Raw genomic sequence first — 12779 nt, forward strand, 5'->3', positions numbered from 1 at the left:
AGACCCTCTGGAGCTGGAGTAATTGGCAGTTGTGATGCCTCATGTAGATTATCAGGAATCTGACCCAGGTCCTCTTGGAAAGCAGCAAGTACTCTTAATTGCTGAATCATCCTTCTAACCCCTTTGTAAGGATTTTTAACACCAGGTCTAGATTAGGATGTTCTAAAACCTGAAAGTGGGGTCATTACCTTGTCTTTCTTGTCTTTTTGGCTTCTAGCACTTAAAAAGAAGAAACAAATATATATATTTTGAAAAATTACAAATCGGTATTGTCAATTATTTTCATCTTTTCTAACACTTATGGACGTATCCCTCAAATAAGCTCTTATTATCATAGAAACAACAGCAATTTAAAAGTTTAAAACAAATCTGGCCTAAAACCTTGAGATATTAACACATTAAATTCCAATTCATAGGACTGGAGAGATGGCTCAGCAGTTGGGAGCACTGACTGCTCTTCCAGAGGTCCAGAGTTCAATTCCCAGCAACCACATGGTGATGTACAACCATCTAAAATGAGATCTGATATCCTCTTCTGGAATAAAGGTGTACATAGAGATGGATCATTCATAATTAAAAAATAAAAAAGAATCTTAAAAAAAAAGTTTAATTAAAAAAAATACCAATCCATCATGTTTGAAAAGGTGAGTGCTATATGACTCAACAGAGCAAAAGCATTCCACATTGTGTTTAAAGGAGGGCTGCCTCAGCCCTTGGATCACAATGGAAAAGTCAGAATTCCAAGGGATTAAACTATGGTGTCATCAGGAATCTTTTGACACAACAAACAGCCTGTTTAGATACTGTTAAAGCAGACTAAGAGCAACTACCATTCTTACAGCTGTGTTTGGAAATCTCTCAGACTGGTACCAAGGTCAGGAAGACTTCAGAGGACAGTAGCCTGCAAACCCCTGTGTTAAAGTCCTCCCTAAGAGGGCTTTAAAATGTGTGTGGAAACCGACCTTCCAGTGACCTTGAAGACTAGCAGTAATTCTGGTTTACAGTTTACCTGCTTCTACACCTCCCTTAAACTTTCTCTTGAAAGGAAGATTTGACTTCTGAAGATAAGAGTCCAAGGTCAAACAGGCTAGGGGAGATTAAGTGCAAGAACAAGGTAATAAGTCTCTCATCCTACACCAAGAAACATAAAATTTTAATTGAGCTGGAGAATGGTGTGAATACAAAATTGGTAAGTCATACACACGCTCCCTTTAAAATGAAAACACTATGTTGAATTCCAACAAAAAGTACAATGAGAAAAGGACTCATTAAGAACTAAAAATAAACTCTAATTCACAACATGCATAAGGATTGAACAGAAAAGGAAAACAAGATGTAAAACTGCATCTGCTAAGTTAACCATGTCCTCACAGAAACTGCCCTCATCCTCACACAAACCGAAATCTGTAAAAATCTGAGTGAAGGAAGCAACACTTTAAATGTTTTCAATGATGTTTCAACAGAAAAGAAAACAGAGGCAGCATTTTTTTTTTTTTGCCTCCTTCAAGCCCTGTGATCTGCTAACACTGCAGAAATACTGGGCTTCTTTATATCAAAGCCAATGCTCTCCGTACTTCTCTATGAATGCCTTAGTTGACAAAATCAGAATTTTAGCAAGGGTATTGTGATTTACATTAAAGGGATAGTCTTCATAAGGAAGAGAGCATCCATAACAGTGCAAGCAGGCACTCTTGATCATTTTCAACTAATACCTTATGGCTCAATTTAACAACCTGCTCAGGTCCGTAATACCCTACTAAGGAGTCTAACCTTTATGTTGTAACCAGATGGAGTCACTCTAACGCACACGCATGCAAACACACACATGCACACGTGCACACCTATACACCAGAAGTCTAGCTAACCAATGCTGACATATTAGCATCAATCAACTCCCTGGTCTCCTTTAACTTCCTATTCCTACTTTGTCCTACCTCCTAGTGATGATGATAACATATAGGCTAGAAAAGAAGCTTTGCATTCCTCCCAGATCACGGGACACTAAGAATTCTCAGATAATAGATCTATTTGGAGATGTTTTCCCAAAACCAAATTGAAGTTCAGAGTTATACAATTCCAATAAGGCTACAAAAACAAGTCAAATGGTGAGAATGGACATCGACCTATGTGTAAAAAATAGTGTGTGTGTGTGTGTGTGTGTGTGTGTGTGTGTGTGTGTGTTTGCACGCACACATATACCCGTGTGTTTGGTTGTCCAATGCATGCTTGGAAGCCAGGAGATGCCTGGTGTCCTCCTGTATCACTTTCTACCTGACTCGTTGGAGACAGAGTTGCTCAGTGAGCCTGGAGATTGCTGTTTTTAGCTAGACTGAGTGGCCAGTGAACCCCTAGGATCCTGAGGTTTATGTTACAGCACTACACTGGGATTACAGGAGTCAACAGCCACACTCAGCTTTGCCACATACGTTTCGAGGATCCAGACTGAACTCACGTCCCCATGCTTGCTCAGTTTACCAATTAAACCATCTTCCCTAGCTCCTAAGAATGGACTTTAAATGCTAAAACCTTCAAAACTAGTGTTAATAAAACCACCTTCTCTATCAAGAAGAGACATTATTTAGTAGTAATCACAAGTTGAATCACCCTGGTGTATAGAAAGTTTTGGTAAATCTTCATCACACCTATTTAATATGAGAATAGAAAACAGATACACAGCTTAAATTAAATAACTCCATCTTGCAAAATCTTTTCTTCAAAGAGGTATAAAGTACAAAGTAGAAAAATTTATTGAAATTATAGTCACAGTTAAGTCTTCAAATAAAAACTGAAATGAAGATGGTATACTGCCTAAGAGATCCCTATGCAGCTATGACCTCAATATATCCTTTTAGCTGAGAATCTCTTTCTTCACAATACTGGGAAGGGCTACCAGTGCTTAGGGCCATCAAATAATATCTGATTACAAAGCTGGGTATGATAGTGCACATCTGTATCACCAGGACGCAGAAGCTGCTGGCAGGAGGACTAAGTGGTTGAGGCTGGCCTTGGCCACACAGTGTGTTCAAGACCAGTTATACAGTTAGACCTTGCCTCAAAGCTTAGTTAAAATGTGTGTGTGTGTGTGTTTCTGTGTGTGTGTCTGTGTGATAAAGAGGGCCCCTAATGATGTCAAATTTAGCATTCTAAAACTTTTTTAAAAAAAGAAAAAAAGGCAAGAAGTAAAAAAAATAGAAATTAAGTCATGGTATATAGAACTAACAAGTCAAATGACATTCACAAATAAAATGCCAGGAAATATTTGTTCAAGCTGACCTTTTCACAGAAGGGTTTCCACAACAGAATGCAGTGGCATGCAGCGTGCTCAGGTGAAAGTCAATTAGCTTTAAAGGAGCTCAAATGAAACTGACAAGCTCTGGAGCACAGCCCTGAGTTCAGTGATCAAGTCTCCCGTTCAGGAATATTCAAGGGAAATAGTCCAACAGTAATGACAAAAGGCCCAGCCAATTCAGAATTTTAACAAAGTTTAAGAAAATAAAGGCTTGTAGCACAATTAATAATAATAATAATAATAATAATAATAATAATAATAATAATAATAATAAATCCAGAGACAGAAACTGGGGTTCAACCTAAAGGTAAGAAAAGCAAAACAGCCAGATACTGGTTCTTAACCTCAGTCTGAAATGGTGATCCTGCCTGCAGGATTCTCTGAATGAGACTGTGCGTGAGAGCTGTTTCTTCCTGTTTTATATTCCACTTGGATTAAAGGTGAGCACCACTACCACCATGTTTCTATGGCAAACTAGTGTGGCTACTGGGAATAAAGATGTGTGTCACAACTGCCTGGTCTGTAAGGCTGACCAGTGAGGCTGCTTTATTCTCTGAAATTAAGGCAAGCTTTATTTATTAAAATACAAATGAAATAAAACTACAAAGGCTAGTGCTACGATAGTCAAGTCTATAAGGCAGTGAACCAGAAAACATCAAAGGTGGGCTGATTTTGTGTGTGGTTTAGATGAGAAACATAGACTTTTTTTTTTTGACACTTGGTCCCCAGTTACTGGAACTGCAGAAGTTATTCATTTTTAGGACGTGGAGCTTGGCACACATTGAAAGTTTATAAGCTTGTCCCACTTCAGGTGTTTCTCTGCTTCCTGCTTACAGGTAAGATGTGGTAGCCAGCTTCCTGCGCCAGCTGCCTGTGGCAACACTGTCCTTGCTAGCCACACGGACTCTCCCTCTGAAACCATAGCCAAAATAAACTCTTCCTTCTATAGTCATGGTAGTTTATCTTACTAATAAATAATGTAGTGGACAATTCTGCTTCATATCTGAGGGAAAAGCCAGCAAATATCAGCCTAAAACGAGCCCCTCTTACACAGGAACTATTTAAGCTGAAGATGGTTAAGAATCAACAAATGCAAAAAGGAATCTCCTCCCCTCTCCTGTTCTGCCCAAAAGGGAAGCAGAGAGTCTCCCGGGGACCATATACCCCTCATCCTACACCAGCTAAAGGAATGACCTCCATCATTACAGATGGCATACATGAGACAAGTTCACACAAGCACACCTTGCTAATACAGCTCTTCTCTCCTTTAGTTTCCCTACAGATTTCCTAGACACCGCCCTGTAATTTAACATCCTTCAATGGCCAAACTGTTCCTTGTTAAAAATATTGTGCTCACTCCCTTGTCTAACAACTACTTTGCATCTCATGTATTTCCTGTATTCATAAATTAAAAATTTTCCTCTCTGACACTGGTATATTAGTGTAACTTCTAGAGAGAGAGGGAGAGAGAATTTCAGTAATTTTGTATTGGCATTAATCAACACTAACACCAAAAATTGTTCCATAAGAATACCTAGCTCAGGGACGAAGAGACAGCTCTCATCAGTTAACAATGCTTATTGCTCCTGCAGAGGACCAGAGAGGTTCAGTTCCAGAATCTACATTAAGTGACTCATAACTACCTATAACTCCAGTCCCAGGGATCCAATGTCCTCTGGCAAGTATCTACGTGCACATAAGCTCATGCAGGCATCATACATACATATATACATACACACACACAAACAGAGAGAGAGAGAGAGATTGAGATTAAAAACCAGTATTTTAAAACTGGTTGGAGAGATAGTTCAATGGGCAAGAGTACCTGTTCATCAATATTTGGACTTGAGTTCAAATTCCCCAGCACCCATGATAAAAAACAAAAACAAAGTCCAAACAAAAAACAACAACAAAAAAACCTGGCACGGCCAAACCCCATTAAATGACAGGTAGATCCTGAGAGTTCCATATTTAGCCCACCAAGGCTGGTGGACAAGTTTCCAGTCTAATGAGACCCAATCTCAAGGTAACAATGTGAAGAACAATCTGGATGTACTGCTCTGACCTTCAAGCATATTCAAGAACCTGTGCGTGCAAGCATGTGTGCGTGCGTATATTTGCCCTCCCCCATGCACATAAATACCGAATTTGAGTAACACAACAAAAGTAAGTCTGGAATAAACTCGTAAGCCTTTACCAAAACCTTTGGGACAAGTTTCTATAATGTTAATATCATACTTTCCGATGACTGACTAGTCATAACCTTTAGAAAGGAAAAACACATGTGAAAATAATGTCTAATGAAAATTCACATTTTTCTATGGTATATTTTACTAGTTAGAGGTGATTCAAATTTTAATCACAGTTCCATAAACTTGATACTAATGTCACTTTATAAGTTTAACCTCTAAAATATATATGTCTGTCTATATATACATATATATGTATATGTGTGTGTGTGTGTATGCAGGATAGATGGTACCTACAAAGTGCTTATCCCAGGCCTCAGACCTGGGAAGCCATGCAGGTTTGCCGCTACCCGTACGATTAAATAGCACAAGCGCTCAGAATGGATACTTCGGATTTTTTTTTTTTAATTTACCGCCCACCCACCTGCCTGGCCACCCTGCTGTTGTCAACTACTTGTCTCTGAATTCTTGATCACTTATCACTCTATGGATCCCAAATAATAACTGACATACAGAGCTGTATTTTTAAATTAACCTTCATCAAAACAGCCTGTGTCTGTGATGACTGACTTCCCAGAAAACAAACCCTATTAAATTTGAAGGTATTTATTAGACTAATAAAATAATAGCATTTATCTATTTCAATCCTGAGGAGTTAAGATTGCATTTACTTTTAAAGGAAGGAAGAATCTCATTATAAAAATGTTTGAAAATCACAGTGTTCTGGTAGAATAGACAGTTTTAAAGTTCTCAGGAAGTTAAGAATGAATTGGGCTATTCTCCCTAAAGGGGAGGAAACCACCTTTGGTTACCACTCAAGGGGTTATACCTAACAGTTGCTATTCCCACCTATCAGCACCTGCAAAGTCTCTGGGTCCCTGGGGTTTTGTTTGTTTGCTTTACATCTAATCTTTCTGAGCCCTGGCTTCTTAACTTACACTTCCCTACCACTGTGCTCATCATAGGAACACACACATCATCACCGATCAAACCCCAAGAGGCAAGAACCTCAGACTACACAGTCTGATGATATGTGCTTAAATAATTCTGAGAGCTTCTGTGGCTTTAAAGCCTTCATCTGCACCACATACCTGTAATCCCCAGCACTGGGAAGCTGAGGCAGGATGATGGTCAGTTCCAGAGCAGCCTGGGCTCCGTGGCAAGAAAGGGAAAAGTGCAGTGTGACTGTGACGCCAGCTGTGGGAGTCCCTGGGCCTGCCACTTGCTCTCTGAATAACTGCTTTCCTCATCTTCTCAGTGACTTTATTAGAAAAACTTCCAATGGAAATTTAAAATTCAAATGTAAAGAGTGATGCCGAGTCTGCCTACAAATGTTAATTTTATCCAATACTAAAATATTTTAGGCCTTCTGATTTAATTTTTTTTATTATTTTTGGGGAGGGGGAAGTTTGAGACAAGGATTCTCTGTATAGATCTGGCTGTCCTGGAATTCATTCTATAGACCAGGCTGGTGTTCAACTCAAGAGATCTGCCTGCCTCTGCATCCTAAGTCCTGGGATTAAAAGAGGGAGCACCACACCTTGTTCCTATGTTATATTTTTATTAGTTCTTTAAGAGTTTCAAGTTTCATACACTGCATTTTCAACATCATCACTCCACTAAGTCTTCCCAAGATCCACTCCCTGTCTTTTCTATTCACCCAACTTTGTACCCCCACTTTTTTTTCTTAAACCCTTTAAGACCAGCAGGTTTTGCCCAAAATATTCTTACGTGTATAGTCTTCTACTGGAGTATAGTTGACTTACCAGGGGCTACACTCTTAGGGAAAACTGACCCTTATTTTCTTAGCAGCTAACGATTGCAAATCACTCCACAGTTTGGGGTGGGACTGTGTGTCCAGCTCCCTCCTCCATGCCGGATTTTGTCTAGCCTGGGTGTGCACTGGTTGTGTGCACCATGAGTTCATGTGCTTACCTGATACTTTATAGAAATTACACTACCCTGGAAATCTCCATAACTGTACAGACGGTGAAGCAAAGGGACGTCAAGAATCACTTTCCCTTCAACATCTAACTGTGTGCTTGAGGTAAGCCGTGTTTCTGTCACCACTGCCCCCACACTGAAGCCAAAGAGTGAATAGATATGAAGACTGAAAACTCAAATTTACCCCATTACATACTGCAAAGGTTTTATGGCAGAATAAGATGATTCAAGTCTGCCCAGGGATAAGACATTGGAAAATCCCCTAAGATGCTTTCTGTGGCAAATGTCTAATATGAAAGATGGATGCGTTACTTAATATTTTCACTTAGCACTCCCAATATTATAAAAAAAGAAATGTGATTTTTACACAATATTCAACCATCTTGATCCTATAATGGTAGGGTTGCCACTGAGCAATCGAACAGGCAACCACAGAAATTGATGTTATAGCCTGCACGCCATTTATCATACTTTACTACTTATTTCAAGTTGCCTAAAAAAAATCCACAAGCAAAAAAAAAAGAAGAAAAAGTTTTACTAAAAACATTAAAGATAAAATCTATAGGGGACAGAACTATTTTCTACTTTTCCCAAGTTCTCAAACTCTCTATGAATTTGACAGACTGCTCATTCTCAGTTTGCAAATGAAACTTGAAAATGGCCAGGAGTGTAGCTCAGTGACAGAAAGTTGTTTACAGTGTGCGTGGAGACCTGGTTCAATCCCCACTATGTGCTCCTCCAAACACACAGACAAAGGACTGAAGGAAAATGAGATCCACTGGAGTTTTCAACAAGGAGGAATCCTGACAATATGGTGAACACAGAGGCAACATAATTAGCTTAGGACAGAACCTTTCAGTACATATTGGAGGCAATGGATTTCTTTTTAATCTGATGGGAACAGATTTTAGGCCTTCAATCTGTAGCCTCAGGAAACAGAGCAGTGAGGCTCAAACAGATGTTTGCTCCAGGTACTTACGAGATCTTTAAAAAATGAGTGTCAGGGCCTCAATTACAGAGCTGCTCCAAGTATCATCTCAACCAGTCCTAAGAGACCCCGTATGGTCGCTTTCTTCGACCTCAGTTAACCAGAGGCGAAGCCAGGAGCTAACTTGTCCGCAGTTACATGACCATTTGAGCGGTCAGACTCTGGCCCCATTCTTCACACCTCCTTTAAGAAACATTTATTCAGTCCAAATACTTAGTGTGGCCAGAGGTGGTGGCACACACCTTTAATCCCAGCACTTCAGAGGCAGAGGCAGGTGGATCTCTCTGAGTTCAAGGTCAGTCTAACAGCCTGGTCTACAGAGCAAGTTCTAGGACAAGCAAAGTCTATCTACACTTTGTGTCAAATGGTTTTAGCATTTTAAAAGAATTCTAGTGGGAAACATTAACTCCAGTGCTAAGAACACGCTTATTAAATAGGCTTGAGCTTAAATAAAAATTTAAGCATTTAAAAGAAAAAAGCGCTACTAAGATTTTTCAAATACTTAATACTCAAATTTGGCCAAATGGGCCATTACTTTGGCCCAATTTCTCACCCTTTTCTCTTCATCTGTACAATAAAATAAATATGCCACACATTTTTTCTTATTAAGAAATATAACATAAAGTTCCATTATTCTCTAATTCTATCAGTACAATTGTTTAGACAGTACTTTATCATACATATTGTAAGCATAAGACCAAAGCAACTTAACCAAAGACTACTGTAAGCCCCCTTTCCCCTTCTAAAACAAAAAATATTCTCCTTACAGCTCACTGTTGAAATGCTCAGTTATACAAGCTCAGGGTACTGAAGAAGCAAAGGTTAACCTGAACTTTGCTATCACACACACATTTTTCTTCATCCCAAAATATACTATTCAAAGTCCAATAAACGCATACTGCTTTCTAGGCATGGTGGCTCACACTTGCAGTCTCAGCACTTGTAGGCTAAAGTGGGACTGCCATGAATCCAAAGCAAGCATGGACTACACAGTGAGCTGCAGGCCCACCTGTACTATAGAGTGAGACCTTGTCTTTAAAAAACAGCAAGAAAAAAAAATAAAGTCAGAGACAGCCCCCAAAAGCATATCATGATTTAAAAGAGACTCTTCAAATTGCTTACATAGTAACAGAAAACCTAGCTATGGAAAGGTTCGGCACGGAATGATTAATTACAAAAGTATTTTCTCAATATCCTGACCCATGGTTCTTTAAATGTCAATCGTCTCCATGAAATTGCATACCTGTTATTTTGTCTCTTACAAGCTTACAGGACTCTATCTCACCAATGCTCCCGAAAAGACTCTTGAGTTCCTCCTGGGTCATGTTCTGAGGAAGGTAGTTGACTATTAGGTTGGTCTTGCTGTCCTCCGTGTTGCCGGAGTCAACCGGTGAGGAGCAGTTGTTGTTTACCGTGGTTGGACCATTGGCTGTGTTATTGCAAGTTGGCCCATTAGACAGTTGTGTTTCCATGGCAGCAATTACCTGCTAAAAACAGAGAAAATAAGAAATGTCAGAACTCATATTTCACAAGCTATTAGAGATTCCACCCAAGAGTTAAACACTTGTCACTAAACACAAGTCGTTCTGCTGAGATTACAATAAAGCTTCAACAAAAGTGCAACACCTACGCTAATTGTATTTCATATTAAGCTATTCAATTTAAGACTACAATTATACTTCCACATACATATTCCATACATGCACATAAGCACAATTTAAATTTTAAACAGCTTCTAGACTGATATCATGGGTCTCGTTATATACCCTCAACTCACCTGCGGTGTCCACAGAGGAAGCAATTTAATACCAAAGGGCGCAGAATTGCGTCCTAACTAAGTCATTCTAAAAATTAAAAATGCTTAACATGCTGCCAAAACAAACGAAAAAAAATGACATAGTAACTCTGAAGAGGATTCTTCAGTTCGTAAGATTCAATTATCTAAGACTGACAGGCATCCATTAACAAAAATCAAGGAGAAAGGTACTTTCAAAAATAAAATTTGTCAACATGTACTGTTTTGGTTACATACTGAAATGCTTTTTTGATTAACATTGTTTTGTACCTCTATCATTGGTAAGAAAGAAAAAAATAGATGTTATATGTTCAGGAGTGAAAGGGAAGGTTAACTTGGGAGTAAAACTATGAATATTTGGTCCACACTTGCAGACTGTTTGGCCATTCTTGTCAATTTGGCAGCTGATCACCACCACCAAGTAACTGATCTATAGCATCAAAACAGAATCCACAAACAATTCAGGATAATATTTTACCTTGACTCTAATTTTAAGACCAAAAATGCATATCCAGCTCACCACATCAATAATATAAATACACCAACTGCTCCAAACAGGCCAGCTCAAGGCTGTGGGAAATGCAAGGAATAAGGTGTCCATAAACCAACCAGCATATGAACAGCAGGGTAGGGGGAGATTTCCTCAAAAGCTCCAACTTCTCTAAAAACCATTTATTATATAATTTTAGAAGTAGTTTCCTAAAACCAATCTAATGGTCTTTGAACAAAGGAGTCACAAACCACAACCCCCAAATTTTCCAAAAGTATGTTCTAATAATAACTGTCCAACTCTGGACAGCCAAGACTATGGGGGGAACCAAATCTCAAAGCATCAATGAAAAGGTTCCACTCTGTCTCATCAAATACACCTCAGCTCCCCAAAGAACTGCTCCAACCTGGCAACTGAGTGAGAGCATGCTAGCTTTAGCCGGCTTTCACATAGGAAAGGCAAAGAATTTGATAAAGGGGGAAAAAAGCAAAGTAGAAGGGAAAGAGGGCTGACAATAAGGAAACAGGGAAAATGTCTTTTCAAATTCAAATTGCCTAAGAAAAATAAAAGGGTACATCTACAGATATAAAATCTCTACCGCAAAGAGATGTTTACATAAGAAAGCAGCACCAGACGGACAGGCCAACTGACCAGATCCAGAATGGTGAGGGACAGGAATCACCACTGTCAGGATAAAAACAGATTCAAGCCAGAGGAGTTAGGAAATAGTCAAATAATCTGTAACCTTTCAGTATCTTCTTTTCCAAAAAACAAAAAAAAAAAAAAAAACAAACTTCCCCCCCTCAGGATTTAAATTACTTTTCTCAGGTAAGTATTCTGAGTGAATACTTAAGAAAGTAAAGGGTAATAAATAAATCTTTAAATTTCTGTAAGAAAAAAAATCAAAAATATTTCAAGTTATTATAATTGACAAATTACTTGAAAATGAGAAGGGAGGCTCCAGATTTTCTAGTAAAAGTGTGACTGCTCCAGTTCCTGGGTGAGTTGTGAATTACTCTTTCACAGCCAAATTCTCATAGAGCTACCTCTGCCCAGCAACTATAAAAACAATGAACTACAGGAGGAAAGTAGCCAAGGCCTATAAAATAAACCACCACTCAAAAGTAAGGGTGCGTGCACAAAGTACAAGAACCCCAAATGTGAAATTCGGACTAGAGCTCGTTGGGATGTCGTGTGAGGTATAAATGTTCGTTGACTGAAATTATCAGGGTTTAATAAGGACAACAAACACTTTCACTTAATTGCACATTTATTTCCACGTTCAGGTGGCAAGATGAGCTCCTAAGCCAGCATTCAAGTGAACAGCTGCGGTAGGCTGTGTGCACTGAAAATCACAGCATCTCTCAGCTATAGGACCATCTGCTCTGAATAAAATGATACTAATGTGCTATATTTTCCAAATAATGCATATTCCATTGATAGGCTCAACACAACTGTTCACAGAATGCAGTCTTTCAGCAGTCACTGGGCAAATAATTTTCAGCCAGATTTACAATTTCAAATTTTTTTTTGCATCAAGAATTGTAAATAACTTCAAAATGTAGTAACCAAAAAAATACATAGTAAACAGGATGTAAAGAATTACGGTAACTTAGTATTCAGACCATACCAAAACTTTTGTTTTTGTTTTGTTTTTAAAAAGCATGTCACTCTTTTGAGTCTGCACTAAATCCTAATTTTGATTATTTCAGTTACATATAACAGCACGGTTCTGATCTACATATACCACCACGGTTAAACATTGCAATGTGCTTTTCAATTCTTAATGATGGCCATACCATTGTAGGTAAGAATGATTAGTACGCCAAATTAAAGGTTCAAGTGTTTGGTATGGCCTCGGCACTTCTGCAACATGCTAAAAAAAAGTAGCCTACAGAATTTAAGAAAAATCCCACAGACCCCGGTCCAAGGCTCTGCTGCCCACGAACCGCTTCTAAGCAGAGAAGCCACATCACACAGTCTGACTGCCATGTTAGTTTGGAGTTGCCGTCTGCAATATGGACACAAAAAGTACCATACGTTAGAGTCGAGCAAGGTAATGCAACACGTCAGCTTGCGCAAAT

At 38.9% G+C, this 12779-nt stretch overlaps 1 protein-coding gene across 18 annotated transcripts in view; it reads right to left on the reverse strand.

Moving 5' to 3' along the window:
* Elavl2 (ELAV like RNA binding protein 2) overlaps positions 1–12779 on the reverse strand; it is a 129286-nt gene that overhangs the window by 53596 nt on the left and 62911 nt on the right. For 8 of the 18 annotated variants that reach the window (XM_075944975.1, XM_075944971.1, XM_075944974.1 and 5 more), the window contains exon 2: positions 9654–9897. In XM_075944975.1, coding sequence (XP_075801090.1) covers positions 9654–9882 — 229 coding nt within the window. In that variant the 5' untranslated portion in view covers positions 9883–9897. Of the gene's footprint in view, positions 1–9653; positions 9898–12615; positions 12707–12779 lie in introns of all 18 variants that reach the window. The other 10 variants (XM_075944964.1, XM_075944960.1, XM_075944965.1 and 7 more) reach the window with 2 other exon arrangements.

Source organism: Microtus pennsylvanicus, chromosome 13 (genome assembly GCF_037038515.1).
Source record: "Microtus pennsylvanicus isolate mMicPen1 chromosome 13, mMicPen1.hap1, whole genome shotgun sequence".
Classification (NCBI taxonomy): domain Eukaryota; kingdom Metazoa; phylum Chordata; class Mammalia; order Rodentia; family Cricetidae; genus Microtus; species Microtus pennsylvanicus.